The 18471-nt window shown below is 36.1% G+C and overlaps 1 protein-coding gene across 1 annotated transcript; it reads left to right on the forward strand.

The window, feature by feature from the left end:
- The first annotated feature begins 4432 nt into the window (after positions 1 to 4432).
- LOC141606764 (uncharacterized) lies at positions 4433 to 7791 on the forward strand. Its single transcript, XM_074426049.1, has 8 exons — positions 4433 to 4610; positions 4859 to 5015; positions 5099 to 5285; positions 5383 to 5527; positions 5617 to 5661; positions 5780 to 5819; positions 5900 to 5944; positions 7572 to 7791. Exons 2-8 carry the CDS (start codon positions 4881 to 4883, stop codon positions 7620 to 7622), a joined length of 648 nt encoding a protein of 215 aa, XP_074282150.1. The 5' UTR covers positions 4433 to 4610; positions 4859 to 4880; the 3' UTR covers positions 7623 to 7791.
- Positions 7792 to 18471: the final 10680 nt, after the last annotated feature.

The raw sequence follows: 18471 nt of genomic DNA on the forward strand, positions 1-18471 counted from the left end.
GTTCCGATCTATTTGGAGTTCGAAAAACTTAGCGTTCTCCTAACTTTAAATTAACGGATAATTTTCCGTTTTACTTGAGATTTGTTTAGGTCCGATTAGTGTTCCTAACAAATTATTTGATATTCGACAATTTTGAAAAGATTAACGTTCTTGTTCGAAAATTTTCTAGCGAGTTTGTACTTGTTTCTCGTACCTACCTTGTGATGCGAAGATGGACAGGATTGATGAAGACGTAGAAAAATGAAGATTGAGATGAGAAGATAGACATTTTTTTTTTATCTTGTATTTCTCCAATCGTAAAGTTCGTACTACGTACTGCCTTTACGATTGCGGGAGGGTATTAGGAGATTGAGCCTATATTAGGCCCGGCTACCATTAGGGTTAGCCAAATTAGGGTTAAGGTTCATTAAGATGAGAGGTATTATAAATACCCTCACCATAATCATGTAAATCATCAATCAATAATACATTCTCCCTTATTATCGTCTCCCCTCTATAATCTTAACAAATTCTGTTCTTGATGAGAACGAACCTGATCAAAAGAGAGACATCAATGTCACTTATGAGACCCTTAAAGGTAGGACAAAAGAGAATTAAGAGCATCAATAAAACAATTGACAACATTAGAAATGTATTTTTCGGGACTTAAAAAACCGATCATATTGTCCATTAGTTCAATAGTATCACCGAGCTTACTTTTAAAAGGAAAAAGGCGTACTAAGGCAACAAGGGCCTCTGACTACGATCCGAGGGTCAAGGAAAAGGCATTCAGTCATAGATACGGAAAGTAAACTTTTCGAACAATTTTTACATTTTCAAAATAAAAGTTCCTCCAACAATACCTTCTTTTAGTAACATCAATCAAAGTTAGGGATAAAGAAAAGAGGATAATCTAAGGAGAGAACGAAAAAAAAAAAATTACATATTTGTGTGTCTCGTCAATTGTGCCATGTTATTAAAGCACACTAGAGGTGCCATGTTTATAAATAATATAAACCACACTCCGGCTTTTCGCTTATGGCTCGCATAGCCTTGGGCTTAACTGCTTAAGCATATGCTTGTTTTGGCTAACTCACCAACGAAATTTAACAAAGTTCAGCTATAGTAAAACACTTCGGCAAAAAAAAGTAACAATTCAGTAAATATCCAACAAAATTTTAAATTTCAACTAACATAACCGAAGTTTAATCACTCTAGATTCCCATGAAGTTTACAGAGTGATTGCTGAGGCAAAGCATGCACACATACATAGTCCATTGAACTATAGATTAGTTAAGTCACTAAAACAACATTGGTGGGGTAAGGGGGATCGGATGTCACGCCATCTCCCCACGAACTCGCTTGTCAACCCAAATAATAACTATCTTAATTATCTTCTGAAGTGAAGTTCCCATATTAATCTAAGGATGGAAACGGGTCGGGTTTGGCTCAGGTCCCCCTAGGTCCGGACCCGCAATCCCCACCTAGGACCCATACCCTATGTTGCTCGGGTTCGATTCCACTTGGCTACATATTTTTCAACTTTCCTTTTACACTTATTGCATTGTGAATTCTTCATATGCATAGTTTTTACTTTTTACTTGGAACTTCCATGTATGTTTACATACCTAGTAACTTGAAACTTTTTTTTTGTTTTCCGTTTTTTTTTTCACTTTCACTTGCTTAAATGGCAAGTTAAAGTTAAATGTCATTGGCTAAAAGCAAAATAAGTATCCTCATATGTTACAAAAATGTACTCATACATTTTTTTTTAGTGCAATAAATATATTAGGGACTTTATTTAACATTTGATATAGTATTTCTTAAATTTCTTAAGGATCGCTATTTTTTAATCTGGGGCCTCCATTTCGGTGTGCAGAACAGGGCCTTTCAAATTCATTAGACGGCTGCCCAACACCATTTTAACAGATTGAACTAGAATATTAACATTTGAAGTCATAAATCAGCATATTCATCAAGCTCAACTTGTTGTGAAATATAGCAGGAGTGCTAAGGTAGTTTAGCATCAAATATCGGAGTTGCAAAACAAACATGACAAGTTATAGGTAAATTATACCATGCACCCAGGAGTATGGTGCAATTGCAAATTATATGTCAACAGAAAATTAGGAACTTAAATGCGTTTACCAGGATATTTTTCTCACCGGTAACAATATCTTTTATGAGCTTGTTAGAGGTCTCCTCACAATCTTCATTAAAGGAATGCAAATTATGTTTCTCTTTAATGACCAGGTGTTGCGAGACTTATCACTGAGATCGAAATCAATGGAGGTGTTCGTGGAAGGGCCATATGAGAGAACGATATCATATCCCCCTTTTAGGGATAAGATACCCTTGTTAGGAACGGTCTCGGGATTGGTAACAAATTTACTATAGAGATTGGAAACAACACCTCGTGCGTTAGTAGCATAAATAGAACCATAAACTTCACATGGTCTATCATCATCAGCGTCGGTATGTAGTGAGACCGAGAATACTTGAATAAAAGGAGCAACTATAACTCGCATATAGTCGTCAAAAAGTAAAAGCCCAAACATTTTCTCATCTGAAGACCAGTCCTTTGAAGACCATTGGTTTTTTTCATCTGAAGAACATTCTCCATCTCCATCTGAGGAAGAACATTCGTCATCCGAGGAAGAACATTCGTCATCGGAAGGTGATAGCTTATCAAGAGGATCAAGAGGATACTTATTTACGGTCTGCTGTTCAACCTGCATTTAAAAAATGTAGAGAGCAAATATTTATTAAATGTCCTAAATTAAAGTTTAGGAAGCGAATTTAAGCATGAACATCTATCTATCTATACAATAATATAAAAACGTAATTTGGTGAAAAGCATGAATCTTTCTTTGTACTTTATGCTTAATTGCCCTAAAATATTCATATTTGAAATTGTCTGAAGTTTAGATAAGTGCTACTTCTATTTCCCGATTTTGGTCAAAATTGTCAGCTATGCAATTCGGCATTGAATTAAATTGCTGATTGTCAAAATTACATATGTACTGATGATTAAATTGTTATTGCTAGTGCCTAGTGGCTGTGTAGAACATGGGTTGATTAGGGGGTGTTGCCATGCCGAGAAGAATATGAGGGTATTACAAAAAGGGTGCGACACACTTTCTATTGTGTATGCATAATATCACCTTTGTTACATGTATTATGTTTAATTTTGTGAATTTATTGTTAACTTAATTAATACAATACCATTTATTTACTCATCCAACTAATCCATTTGATCTACAATTTATTCCTTTGTTTGATTATCCGAGTTTTAAAGCTCCGTGATTGACAACTTGATCATATACGTAAACTATTTGCAAGTGTTAAAGATTTTAGGTAATTTGTACGTTCAAACTTAAAATATTGTTTTCACTAATAATATTATCATAATTTTATTTATTAGTCCAAATGAATTCGACTCTCCTAAATTCCAAATACTAATGAACCATAATTCATCAAATCTCCCCAATTTCTTACTTAATTCTAACGATTTCATTCATATTCATACAAGAGTCTCCCCAAATCAGCTAATTAAAGTGCAAAATCAAAATAATTTAGCAATAACAAGCAGTTTTGATGCAACAAGCTCTCTTCTTTTACAAGAATATCTTCGACACCCTTGTCTTCTACTTGCATCTTTTTTCATTTGCGTTTGATTGTTTGAATATGACATTTTCATCATCTTCAATTCTTCATAAAAGCCTCTTGTGTATGCGTTTGATTGATGGGGTTTATTTGGGGGGAAAATAGAATAAAGGGAATTTGGTGGGGATTCATTTCACTCTTCTGGGTTTTACATGATTGTGAGATATGGCGTATGAGTTTGGGACTTTCAGTGATCTACTTTCATTTTTTTTTTTTTGTTTTTAAGGGTTGGGTTCGGGTCTCATAACTCAGACCTATACTCGGACACAATTTATTTGTTGAGGACCCATATCCGACCTATCAAAAAAACCCTACTTACTAATTACTATGTCCATCTCAAAAAAAAAAAAACCCTGTTTAGACTACTTACTTCGTCGTTGATTTTGGTGGCGTAAATGACGGAATTGAAGCAGTGGGACGGAGATACAAAAGTTTGCAAATCGGTTTTTTTGTTATTTTTGTGAGCTTTATTTTTTTTTAGTCATTTTTAAAGAGAAAATTGAAATATTCAAATAATGAGGTTCATCAATTCTGGTGTCCCACCTTGTCCCCTCTCTCTTTTAGTGAGAGGTCACAAGCTTGTGACGAGATTAGTCCGTCACAAGCTGAATGAGGTTTATATTGGGGGAGAATAAAGTGAAAGCAAATTAGGAAGTTCAATCAGTACTATGGACAATATTTAGTAATTTGTGGAGGCGAATTGGCAATTTGGTGTCTAATCTTGGGGGTTAGTACTTAGTAATAAGGTAAGTCTCTAAGCACACGTTTACAACAAAGGACAAGGAATAGCGTGGGTTCCAAACTAAATTAGACGCGGGAATTTCTGTACGGAAATATCGCTCAAACTAATTCTCCATATATATATATATACATAAGCCACAATCCTGAAACCCTCACTAATCACTAGCTCCTCAACCAAATCAATTGTTATCTTGTTCGCGGATTTTAATCAATCAAAAAAATTGGTATGTCTCGCAATCTTCTCTTTAGTTTCTTGATTATTAATTAATTTAATTTAATTGTTGTTTCAGTTACGATTTCTCGGTTTTTAATCGTTCAGTTAGGGTTTGTCGATTTCTAATTATTCAGTTAGGGTTTGTTGATTAAGCTCATAATAATCTAGGATTTTCTGTAATTATTAAGTATTCAGCTAGGATTAGTTGATTTAGCTTATACTCCGTAATAATCTAGGTTTTGTGTAATTTGAATTCAGATAACATTTTCAATTGAATACGATGGGGTTGAAGAAGATAAGGCTGAGTTCTGTGCATCTTTATGGGAGAGCTTACCGTGTAAGCCGCAATACTACTTACTGGGACATGGCCAAACGTATGGCTAAGGAGACATCGGTTTCGCATCAACACTTGATGGTCTGTTCAATTCCACTCATCTGTCTGTTTATATTTTTCGTTTGTTGTCTACTTGTACCAATGCTACTGTTTTATTATCACAGGATAGCCCTGCTCGTTACGTTCGCCTCCTAAAAGCTTATTGTTGGAGTGTTAAGGGATTAATGTTCAAGATCACTTTTCGTGTTAAAGGAGAAAACGGTGTCAGTGTCGCCTACACTGCTCAAGTGTGGAGTAATATCTGTAAAAGGCCCTTTCAAGTCTTCACTTTTGACAAAGTTCCTGGCTCAGGTTTGTTGCAATTTAGTGGTCTCGATTTGCTGGATTAGTACAATAGTACAGTTGCGTTTATTTGTGTTTTTAATAATTAGATATTTGTTGTTTGTAGAGAGGAAACCGAAAGATTGGGAGATTAATGGCAGCAACAATTCTGATAAGAAGGTATCTACCAAGAAAATGGGGATGAAGGGACTTGATCTTTTCAAGGGGCTAAGCTCATCAGTTGCGATGACTAAGTCTGAATTAGATTGTCGGTAAGTTACATGTCTTTCTGTTTTTCAAGAAAGATCAATAATGCCTTACCTCTTATTGAGTACACTCACCATGCTGTTTATTTCAACAGAAATGATACTGGCAAACTTCGAACCCATGCCTTTTACGTTTTGCTGTATGTGATTTACTTAAATGTCGTGCTATTCCGGCTCTTCTGCAATTAAAGTAAAGCTATATTTATACTATTCCTTGGAGTAAACTTTGATTATTAAGTTTTCATGTTGAACTTGTAGGGAGCAAATTAGGAGCCAGAGAAGCTGGAGTTATTCCAGGGTAAGTAATGTTTAACTTTAGCAAATGTCATATTGCTTATTCATTCCTGGTATCCCCTGATCTTGTACGCCTTTGATCAGGTGAGGAAGTCTGCTTCTACCATATGGAAGAAGCTTCCGGAATCTGTAAGTACATTCTCTGTTTCTCATACCCCCTCATTAACAACATTGATATATCCTGACACACTTTAAACTTTCTTGAGTAGATAAGATGTCTGGCCTACTATTTCTACTTCTTTTTTCAATAAACTTGTGTTCTATGGACAAATTTTGTCTGAGCTTTTGTTAAGCTGTCGTTTTTCATCTTTGTTTCAGATTGAATCTCGTGTCTACTTTGTGTTTTCTCTCCCCTCTTTGTAGCTTAGCTTGCTTATGACCTATCATCCTCATGACGTTTACTTCATTAACATAGCTTTACACGAGACTGGTTGGTGGTGTCTAGTATATGGCTGCCTGCCCTGTGTTAGCGGGGGGAGGGGACCGTTAAACAAGCCATTATGGCTGAGTAGTGACTGCCTGCGTGTTTCGGGTAAGTGGAGCAGTACCTTTGACTTTTGAGGGTTTGGTACCTTAGACTATACTGGTAATCTAGTTTGAATGAACTTCAATATCGAGACTGTTTTTTGTTCTATAATTGCTAAATCTGCTTGTGTAGACTCTATTCGCTAGCATACAATGCTCATTTCATCTAGGTCCGATGTGAACTTCTGTAAAGCATTTGGTTCGAGTATGTGGAGTCCCCTGTATCTCTATTCGTGACTGTTTTTCCCTTGTTTTGGAGTTTCATTATCATCTATTCCACTTCACGCTCTTACAGCCTTACAAATTCTATCCCGTCTTGAAGCTTATTATTATGTATATTCGTGCTTGTTTAACATTTTAACCCATGATCTTTCACGTGCTTTTTCATCCCGCTACTAACAAAGCTTGACACGGTACATTAGAACTTTTCAGCTCCATGAATGGTAGTCCTTGTGTTGAAAGTGGACTTAGCATGTAAGACTAAGTTTACAATGTGTAGTCGTGACAGTTGACCTTGTTAAAGTGCTAATGAGAGTCGGATGATTTTGGAGTTTTTGATGCTGTAGGAATGAAGAAAAAATGAAGAAAAATTTACCCCCATATCTGACATCCCTAACATAAAGAAAAAAGGGATGTTTGCTTTGCCCCTAACATTATATTTGTCAATTGTCATCAACATAAACAAAGATATCCAAGGATAATTTGGTCCGCGTATATATTATGAAACGAATTAGCATAAAATTTCTAAGTTTGAAGGAATTGATAACAATGAAAGTGTGGTGAGCATCATTTGTCCATTTTTTGGCTTCCTTGAGGCGGCGTGAATTTGGATAATGCACACTGTAGCTGCTCTTGTAAGCACCTGCGAGATGTATATGCTGGTTGCAATGCTTTTCTCATGGTTGTGTTTCTGGCATCCTTAGTTTTAAGTTTGTAACTGTGCACCTAACGTATAGCACAGTAAGACGCTAGTCAGAAAGCTCTACCGTAGAGAGACACTAATTTAGGTTGCATAGCTACGCAATTTCCATAATTCTACTTCTAGTTCTGTTTATTTTGAAGAATATTTGCTTTGTTTAATGCAAGTCCTTTGATGTGCGGTTTAATGCTAACATTGTCATATTCGTTTCCTTGTATGACAAACTTTACAACAATTCAATAACAACGCTAAATCATTAGAGAAATCGTGAAATTGTTTCTTCTGTGCTGAGTTTGTATGTTACATGTTCAGGAGAAGATGATATTCCTGGGCGGGGCAGCTAAAAGAATCGAGAATAAGTAGACTCTCTGTGATGCTTTGAGTTCGACTGTTCGCGGTTACATAATACTTTTTTTTTGGATACCCACAAGCAATCCTTTTTTTTCGTGGTACAAGTGGGTAGGTTATGTAATACCGAGGACAGTCATCTATGTTACCGTAGCAATACTATATTCCTTAGTTGGCTCGTCTACACCAAAGTAAATGCATCTTAAACGAGTAGTGCTTAACTCGGTCACTACTCGACCTAAAATCGTCGGTTCACTGTTACGCGATGCAAGCAATTAATCAATAGTGAAGAATGGCATGTCAAACTAGAGCATATTTATCGTGACTAACAAAGGCGTTTCCAAAGATATTCGCACAGTTCATCTTGATATTCCGCTTTACAATCTCCGTACCACTCTTCGAGTCGCGCTAGCTAGAGTTGTTATCGTTAGTTTTTATTCGGCTTTATTCCTCTTATAGTTTTAAACCCGTGCAAAAAATGTACGGGTCATAATAATAGGCGCTTTCATTAAATACAGGAGCATTTAATGAGTAGTAATAAAGATAATAGGTTTTGTACCTAAAGTAAAGGTAAACAAATGATCAAGCCGGAGGAAAAGAGCTATATGTAATTTTTATTATAATTAATGGTAAAAAAATGCAAATAATAAAAGCCTATAAGAAAAGTAGAATAACTATGTTGTAAAATAATCGCATAATATGGATGGACTATCATATATAAAAGTGTTTAGGTTTAAAATAAAATGACCAACTCACACACCTTTTTAAACAAATTAGTACTATTTTCGTCGCATTAGTTTATTTACCTTTACACCCGTGCAAAATTGCACAGGGTTGCTACTTAAAACGTTATAATATATATTTAACTAATAAAATAGGTTATTTATATAAAAATTTCACAATTATTCAATTTAAAATTTTATATAATACTTATTATATATTTAAGTATTATTTTATATTTTTATTAAATAATTGACACATCTAAAAAAAACTAAAAATAAATGGAGTAGTTTAGAAGCCCAATCCCAACATTAATCTACAAAATCCTAATAACCCTCATTCTCTCACCCTAATCGTCTAACAATAAACCCTAAATAAAAAACCACTTCCTCTCAACTCTCATTTGCAACATCTTACCCTTTTCATTCATCTTACTACATAAAAAACCCATTTCAAAAAATTCAACATCTTGCATGTTTCTAATTTCTGAAGAAAATACATGTTTCTAATTTTTGATTTTTCATATGTGGAGCTTGTGTTCATACACATGTAATCACAAAATGAAGTCAAATTTTAATATTTTTGATAGGTAATTGTCAAGAATTATTGTTATTTTGTTGTTCTCTATCCTATTTTTACGAATTCAATAATCTTTTAAATTTTCTATTCAACAATGTAGCTAACTTTTATTTCATTTCAATGTTAGTGTTGCACCAAATATATTTTTTAAAGCTTTTGAATTTTTTAAATTAAATAAAAAAATGTTGAAATAATTTGTTTTTTTGTGAGGTTTATGATTTATTCAATATAGTAAATGATTTTTATAAATTTAATTTTCACAAAACATTCTTTTAATTCGTATCGATTTGTGGTATTCTATGTTACTAAAATGTGTTTATTAACACCCTTTTTAGAAATTTAATACATTTTTTGGTTTTTTAATGTCTTGGCTACTGTTTTTTTAGGTTTTATTTTTTTATTTTGTGATATTTAGGTTATAATGTAATCATTTTTCTATTTAAAGGAAGTATTTAGACAGAATACATCTGTAATAATTTCATGTAATGTTTTTTGCATAGTTGTTTGTTGGTAGGTGTATATTGTAGTATAGTTGTATATTGTATATTGTATATTGTATAATGTTTAAAATTGTAGATAGTTATTGCTAAATGAATTGCAAGTCTCTACAATTAAATCCTCTTAAATTTAGGAGACCATGATCAAATAGAAAAAAAAAGTTTTCAATTCCTAAAAATAAGGAGCCAATGAGAGTTCTTTAAAGAACTTGGCTTTTATACTAGTTAGATGTATCAACAAAAATGGTTGGTTGTCATATACTCCGTATCAATTAATTGTTTATCCCCCTATTTATGAATGCCTTTGGTGAGGAATTTAATTTCACACACTCAATTTAATCTACTTGTTATTGAACAATTGATCACCACCTTTTTCCTTAATGCTTATAGCAAAACCAATAATAAACAAATGGCCCGATATCAAGGGAATATTAGAGTAAAATATAATATCCAAATATCCGATATTGACTTTTAAAATACAAGTAATAAAGTAAGCAGGTAGGGGTGTATGTAAATGATCTGAGCCGGCTCCACAAGCCCTCAAAATCGGCTCGGTCAAAGTACGGCTCGAGCTCGAGCCGGGCTTGGCTAAATACAAGCCGAGCTCGAGCTCAGCAAGGCTCGACTCGAAAGCTCGTTTGTATTTTTTTTTTAATTTTTATATTTTTAATATTAATTTTGTTATAAATTATATGTTATTTAGCTATTTATAAGTATATTATAGTATAATATTTTTTAGAATTTTATAATCTTATTTATTATTTAAAAATATTTATATTTAGTTAGATTAAAAAAAAGTGAAAATAATGTAAACATAAAACGAGCTCGATTCGAGCTCGACCTTTTTTCAAACTGAACTCGAGCTTCAATTTTTTTCGAATCGAGCTCGAGCTTTAATTTTTTAGGCTCGACAAATTTCGTGCCGAGCCGAGCCCACCCAATGTCAGTGGCTTGTTTACACCCCTAAACTAAGGTGTACTACGTACAAATGAAGCTGAAAATGTAAAGTTGTGTTGCAGGAATTTTTACTATGAAAGTTACCACGGTAGTGCTAACTGCTAACTGCTAACTGCTAACTGCTAACTGCATACTCACACTTGACTTGATAAGTCAACCTATCACACGGCCTCGGTGTTTGGATCAATCACCTTTATAAGATAATCTTAACGGATCCTTCTAGGGACTACTGATCAATTACAAAGTTTCCAATCATTTATTTAAGGTTACGGAGTACCAATTAATTAATGAATTAATTAGGATGAGAAAAAAGTACAGTATTAATATTCAGTCTTGCTGAAGACGAGTCGTGGTCACTCACAAAACGGATAGGGGGATAATGTCACTTCTCTTTCTCCTCTATTTGAGTCATTTGTGAGAGGAAATGATATACGTCACTCCAAAGTGACGGATACATGCCGTCTTCAATTAGATTTAGTAGGTCTCCTGAGAGACGGTCTCTTAATAAGCTTTATTAAGAGACCATTGTACAATTTTAAGAAAAAGTGGTACTAAGGGTAATAAAATAGGTACAAATCGTGATTAATAATAAAATGGGTACATTTATTATGTAAATAGGTACGAAGTTACTATGTTACGATCAACAACAAAAGGGGTACGAAATATAAATTAAAGGGTACGAAATATTGGTCTCTCAATAACTTAGTGAGAGACCGTCTCTCCCAAGTTTTAGTGAATATTCATCTGTTATTACAAAGTTATACTTCGTAGTTAGGGCATTAGCAATAGAGGTTCATCAAGAGGTTTGTAGAATGACAAGTCCATCTTTTTAGAGGTTTGTCTACAAACCTTCTATTGTTGGTGATGAGGGCAGGTTTGTGGAGAGAGAATGTGAGAGAAGAAGTAGTATAGTGGGCCATGTTATAAACCTTGAAGAGATTTATCTATTGTAGATATGAGGTTTGTAAGTAAATGAGTTTGCATATTATCTTATGTGGCATGAGAACAAACCTATTTAAGGTTTGTCTATTGCTAATGCCTTAGAATGTGTCTCATTTTGTGTCTTAACATTTCCCTTATCTCAGTATTACTATTTTGAAAATCCGTGCGTTTGAGTTGATCTTAATTATTAAGGGATGAGGTCGCACCAAAAAGAAAATATTAAGGGATGATGTTTTCCTTGAGACGTTGTCAACACAAAACGAGAATTTGTCCATCTTATTTTAGACGAAAAATGTCCATTTGAAATAAGATCGAATTTGTCTCGCTTGAGATATTTAATACCCTCTTCTCTCGGGTCATTTGTTTACTTTTGCTTTTGATACAAAGATCAAAGAAAGAGGAGCAAAACAATTAGTACTTCCTCCATTCAACTCCACTCTACCACTTTCCTTTTTCACGTTTATCAACGCGAGTTTTATGCGCTAAATATCGTTAGCTACGTATTTGCAAAAATTATAAAAGTTACATATTTTTAATTTACTCGTAAAGAGGAATCAAACAAGATCCCACATGAATATATTTTCACTTACGTATTGAGAGAAAATCGAAATTGAATACACAATCGTGAATAGTGTACAAAAGTGAAATAAGTAGAGTGGAGTTGAATGGAGGAAGTATTAGTTAACAAGTGGACCAAATTGTTTATCAAAGGCGTCCCTAAAATAGAAAGCTAAACAATTGACTGATTCATTCTAAAATGGAATAGGTTAAGAAATGACTGGGATTATTACATTTATTTAAAATTATATGTTATTTTCTTTTTAAGCTGACAAAACAATTGCTTTTTGAACCCTAGTTTTTCCTTCCCACTTTCTACTCCTCCCTTTTCTAGTCAGCTGCTTCATTCACCTTTGCTCCATTGTCCTCCAACTACAATGTCGGGTAAGGGTAAAGGCAAATGAAACCGAGACGAAGATTATAAACCGCCATCTCGCCATGTTAAGAAACGAACAACTACTCCAAGTTCGAGCAAGAAGAAGAGGGCTAGTAACCGTCGAAGCAAGACGCCGAGTCCGACTGCAAGTCCGGGTTCACCAATGTACGTCACCCACAACAAACGCTGCATGTATCTTGGGAAGGTATATTTATCTCTTAAATTCTGAATTTTATTTTATTTTGTATGGATGAGTTTTATTTCTATTTTTGAATTTATCTTATAAATTCTGAGTTTTTCTTTGTTTTTATTTTTTAATGTATTTTATTTTATTTTTGTAATGGATTAATTTTGTGTTTGAATGTTCTTTCTTCGCTCTCTTGTCAAACCCAACACCGCGAATGACAATACTTTGCCTGTTATTCCATATATTGGGATCATCTTATCTATAAAATATAATTAAAAGGCTACCCTAAAATGACTAATAAACGCCATGTAGACAAAGCCACGTAGAATCCAAAAATGCCACGTAAATGCCACGTAAATGCGAGCATCAAAACTCATTGCCACGTAATTGTCTTATTTTATAGATTTAATTCATTTTTCTACAAATTAATTTAATTTATGTAACCCTTACAAATTTACATCAAAATTTCATAATTTATAATCAACTAGTTCTATTACCCGTGAAATTCACGGGGTTAGCTGTATTGTCACATTGGTGGTGTTATACAATCCCGGATTTGTGGTAACACTGAGCCCTATTGACAAAAAGGACTCCTAATAATTTTTTTTATCAATCTATACTTATACTACCATAATATATTGTCAATATATTATCAATATATATTTTCTACAATTTACTAAACGTTTGTCGTGGATTATTAATATTTTGCCACGAATATTGTTACGTTTATTAGTGTTTTCTCACGATTATTGTTATTGTCTTCAATTTTGTTTAGCTATGTAATTAATTCAACCCAAAAAAATTCAAAATAGATTTTTTTATATTTTTATTTGTGAACAGTAATTCAAGGTAGATTGAATGGTTAGCATTATTTTGAAAGATTATGGTGAGAATTATATTTGGGTTTAATATGAGATATATTGGCTTTAATTTTAAGTTTAATTTTTCTTAACAAATAAAAAACAAATACTAATATTTATTATGATTTAATTAGTGTTTAATGTTATGATTTTTTCAATTTTTTTAAATAATAATGATGATGTGTCATGCTCTAATAGTTTTAAAGGAGAATGTTGAAAGTTAATATTTAGGCTTGCCTTTTTATATTATACTAGTTTTGTACCCGCGAAAATCGCGGACTTGTTCTATTTGTTCCATTTATTTGCTTTTGTTGACGTCCATCTTTAACTAAAATATAAAATATTTTTTTAATCGCGAATAAGCTATAAACCAAACATTTGTAAATATTTACTTCTTTTACATTATTTTTCATGATCATAGTAATATAGATAGATGTTTTAATTTGAATTTTATTTCCATATATTTTAATACATGTTAATATTATTCATGAATATTTTGTAGTCAACAATTTAATGTAACTAATTTTATAACTATAAATGTTTGTTTAATTTTTTTACAAATTTGTTTTTTTTTTTATATATTTATGATGTACGTCATAAATAATTAAGCTAAAAACGGCTGCGTCGTTAGATCGATAAACAAAGAACTCCAAGATCGCGGTTACATATCTAATAGGTTTTTTTAAGAAAGTTAAATGGATACTATTAATTTAACTTTTCCTCAAAATCTATACTTCTTTTATCAAAAATATACATGTAAAATAGAGAATCTCGCCCGCAAGGGTGGAGTCTAGTGGTTAAAACTTGGGTGAAATTCCCAGGAGACCCAGGTTCAAGCCTCCCCAAGAGCAAAAATCTTGTGGAGCATTCTTGGCCTGAGTCCATGCCTAATAGACTTCGAGCCTGTCACCCTCGGGTGGTTTACCTGGTATACGTGGTTTGCAGGCTATCACGTACACCCGCGGGTTTACCCAGTGCGCACCAAAGGTAGCGGCTGCGGGTTCCCTCGTTACCAAAAAAAAAAAATAGAGAATCTCGCCGATGATGAATGGTGATATTTTGTAAGCCAACTAAAAGAGTAAAAAATTTGTTTTCGTTTCTCACATTTAGATCCAAACATGTAATCTCCACTTTTTAATAGCTTCCTCACAATCAATAATCTGCAAATTGAGATAGTTAAAATTAAAATTAAAATTAAATAAGCATCATCTTAATTACAAAACTAACTATACAACTTATTTAACGTTTAAAATTTTAAAATCTTAAAAGATAGAAATATGGAGTACTTTAAGAAGACTATGAACATTTGAATCACATGCACATATACACCTTATTTTTCTCTTTTTCGTAAGCGTGCTAATTACAATATTTAAGATGGTTTTGAAATAAATCAAAAGTAACAATATGAGAAATTGTGAAGCTTTATAATCCAAGATATATTGAATTTTTCATTTACCACATATAAGACCTTTTAGCTACTATCTTTATTACTAATGAGGAATTATATGGATAAATTTTACGATTTAAATTTTAAAGCCTTTTAAAAACCACTTTTTGAAAATTACAGCCTTATATAATTTTTTTTTGAAAATTACATCCAATATATCACTTCTGACAGAATTTTACTACCAAAAAATAGACTCCCGGGAAATATTGACGCCATTTTAAAATTTGTTCATTTAAACATATTTTTTATGACGAATTTGCCCCTATCTTTTTACCTTTACTTTCTTAATTGTCATATTGTGTTTATAATCTCATCCACCCCTGACATCACTCTTACAACTTATCCACCACCATATCTCTTACCTAATCTCAACAACCACCACCGCCACATGCCCACCTCCACCACAACCCGCCGTTCAGCCACCACCTTCATCACCATCACTGCTACTCGCCTAAATTCACCACAACAACTGCCACCCCTCTACTTCATTCACCTCCATCACCATTACCTATTGCCCTCCATCACAACCACCACCGTTTCAGTGTTCCACCACCATCATCACTTGCACTTGGTTCACCTGAAACCCTCTCCTTACTCTTAGCACCCTTACAACTCATCCGAGAAATCTCTACTTGACGACTAGACACTGTTAGAAATTTATATCTCATTATTTAACATATTCATATATGTAACATTTAATTTAGTCATAAAATTAAATACAAATCTTATGCATGCAAACAATAGTAAATATAGAGAAGAAATCGTTTTTTCACCATATGATTTTCGGATTAAAAGGGCACCAACAAGATCTCCTTCTTGTTAATTTTTGAGCTACAATGAATATAAGGATGATCCTCCAAAAATCCCAAAGTAGAGATTCTCCTCTTGATTGCACCCAAGATTATCCCTTATCCCCACTAAATAATATTAGCTAGATATTAATTTAGTAGTGTTCCGGGTGTAATTCCAGAGCAAGTATCGTTACCACCCGTGGCTTGTAGAATAATGTCTTTGGTTGGATTCTTCTCGTCCTTATCGTTCCTCGCGGCCTTTCCTGCAACAATGAACGAACTGAGGGCTTGGCTTTGTGCCAAGCGTACTCACTCCGACGCCCAAGTCAGTAAACTTAAAGGATTAAGCTGTGATACTTGGCTAGAGGTGTATTGTAGAGAGATAAGGGAGATATTACCAGATGAATAGTGTATTTAGGTTAAGTTGTGAGATCCTTTCCTCAATGAAGGTTGAGGAGTATTTATAGGCCTTCACCTTTTGTCACGTAGTGGCCAAGTGGCCAAGTGGCTTATCAGGTGGAAAGACCGTTCTACCCTCGGCCGATAGACCTACGGCAGGCCGGCCGAGGGTCTTGGATGTGAGTACGCGGATATGTGCCCCGGCTGGCGGGTTGCCATGCCGAGACCCTGGCTATCAGGCCGATGGGCCGCATCGGCTAGGCAGTCTAAGTCGTTGACTTGCTGTGGATATCCTTGACCTTGCTCGGTGTGTTGACTTGGTCAGCGGTGCAGAATATGCCCCATCAATTTGCCCCCAGCGTAGTCTATGCCGTGGTATGGGCTCCGATGTATGCCGAGCGTATATTCTGCAGAGTAAATTTCGAAAATCTTTCTGTATCGGTGTCTTCTTGTGTACCAGCGTGGCTCTTGCTAGGCCGCTCCATATACCATATCCCCCCTCCACATGGATGCGTAAAGGGTATCCGATGTGGAAAAGAACATGACGCTGGCCGAGACCAGGGCTGAGAGTGCCGGTTGATTTGGATTGCCCCCGGCCGGTGCTTCCTGGCTTGGTTGATCGGTAGCCGGCGGAGACTAGATACCTAGGAATTTGTTTGAGGGAGATGAACAGTCGAAGAGATGTGAATAGGCGTGTTGAAGACGTTTGGTCACTGTTGCATTGATTGACATTCAACTGTTGCGACGATTGACATTCCGCGGTTGCATGCTTGACACGTGTGTGTTCGCTGATTGGTTGACGCTTCGTGGGCTGTGCCCTGATTGGTCCTTCTTCATGGGCTTTTCTCTATAAATAGGGTAGTTATTCCGTGATTTTTGGCCTCCATTTTATTTTCGAAAATTTTTCTCTAAAATCTTCATCTCTCCAAACTTTCAAGGGTTTTCTTCTTCTTAATCTTCGGAGTATTTGATCCGGCGAGTGTTTTTCTTTAAGGTAAACAAGCAAACTTTTTATTTTCCTTGCTAATAATCTTTGTTGTGAATCATGTCCTCCGATGCTGGGATTGGTACTTCTGCGCCGGGGGGTTCCCCGTCGCGTCTTGATGAGGAGGAGGCGGTAGCCGCAATTCCGTTAAGGTCGAGGGGCCCTAGGTCTCCTTCCCCTGAAGTTGACCGCAGAGTTCTGGAGCAGTGGGAAGATGATGTCGATGATGAGGAAAGGAATCCTTCCGGTGCGGAGAGGGCGACAGTCTTGCATCATTACGATGTCTGTACCATCGGCCCCAATCGTGCTTGGACCGATGGGCTCGCCACGCTTCTCGCTCTGAATTTTTCGAAGAGCACTTCTTTTTTGGCAAGGGGTACAACATTGTCATCCCTGGAGAGGGTCGGGGCCGTCTGTTGCCCTCCCCCGGGTCACATTGGCGTATATATGAGGCACTTGGAGTATGGTCTCCGGTTTCCTCTCAATATGTACGTTTCTACCATAATTCAGGCGATGAACGTTGCAGCGGCGCAGCTTCACCCTTTGGCCGTTAGGACTATAGTCGGCTTCGTGTGGTTGTGTGTCGTCAGGGGGGGTGATCCCAACAAGAAACTTATTCCGCCGAATTCATTTTCTTCGTATGAATGTTCAAGGTGGCCGGGGGTGGTATAGCGTCCAGACTGAGCCAGGCTATCTCACCGTGCCTAAGCTCACCTCTTGCAAGGGCTGGAAGGAACGGTGGGTGTACGTCGAGGTCCCAGATGATTATCCGTTGCCTCGGTCTTTTGAGCACCACGTTAACTTGCGGTGTGAGAGCAAAGGGGAGCGTGAGAAGATGATCCCCAAGGGCAAGAATAAGATGGACGCCGCGAATGTCTATCTTAATGAGGACGAGAAGCAGGCACTGAAGCTTTTCGAGGTCGACGATGATGGGGCGCCGAAGGTTTGGTTGCCCCCGACGCAAGTCATCTTGATGGACGAGCCGCTTTGCTATGTCGGCCTCATACCGGCCCTAGCACAGGGTGAGTGGGGTCGGTGTGAGGCCCATTTCTGCTTTAATGTTTTTCGTTGTTTGTTTCTTGACATGTCCCTTCGTCTAAGTTTTACTTTGTTTCTTTTACAGAGCACCTTGGTCCCGTTCTGTCTGAGCAACTCCTCGAGAAGATGGGGCTGGACAAAGACGGAAACGTTAAGGAGAAGAATCCGAAGGTCGATGTGCATGACCGCCGTCCGTCGCCTACTGACCTCTTGAAGGGCTTGGACGAGACGGCGGCCCAGCCAAGGTAGTCGCTTTGCCTTGCCTCGCCGGGTCCGAAAAGCCAAGTCTACGGCGGCGACGGTGTCAACCTCAGTTCCGCCTCCACCAGAGGTGGAGGTCGTTGACATTGTCGATGGAGAGGATTCCGATGCTGAGGGATCTCCGCTTAGGCGTAAGAGGAAAAGATCTACCCATGCCACCGATGCTTCTGCTTCCGTCGCTCATGTTAATGCCAGCGCCGAGGAAACGGGTCAACCGGCCAAGAAGAGCAAGCCCTCCGGTACAGGTCTAACTTGCGGCTCAGATTT

This window comes from Silene latifolia, chromosome 10 (genome assembly GCF_048544455.1).
Source record: "Silene latifolia isolate original U9 population chromosome 10, ASM4854445v1, whole genome shotgun sequence".
NCBI lineage: Eukaryota > Viridiplantae > Streptophyta > Magnoliopsida > Caryophyllales > Caryophyllaceae > Silene > Silene latifolia.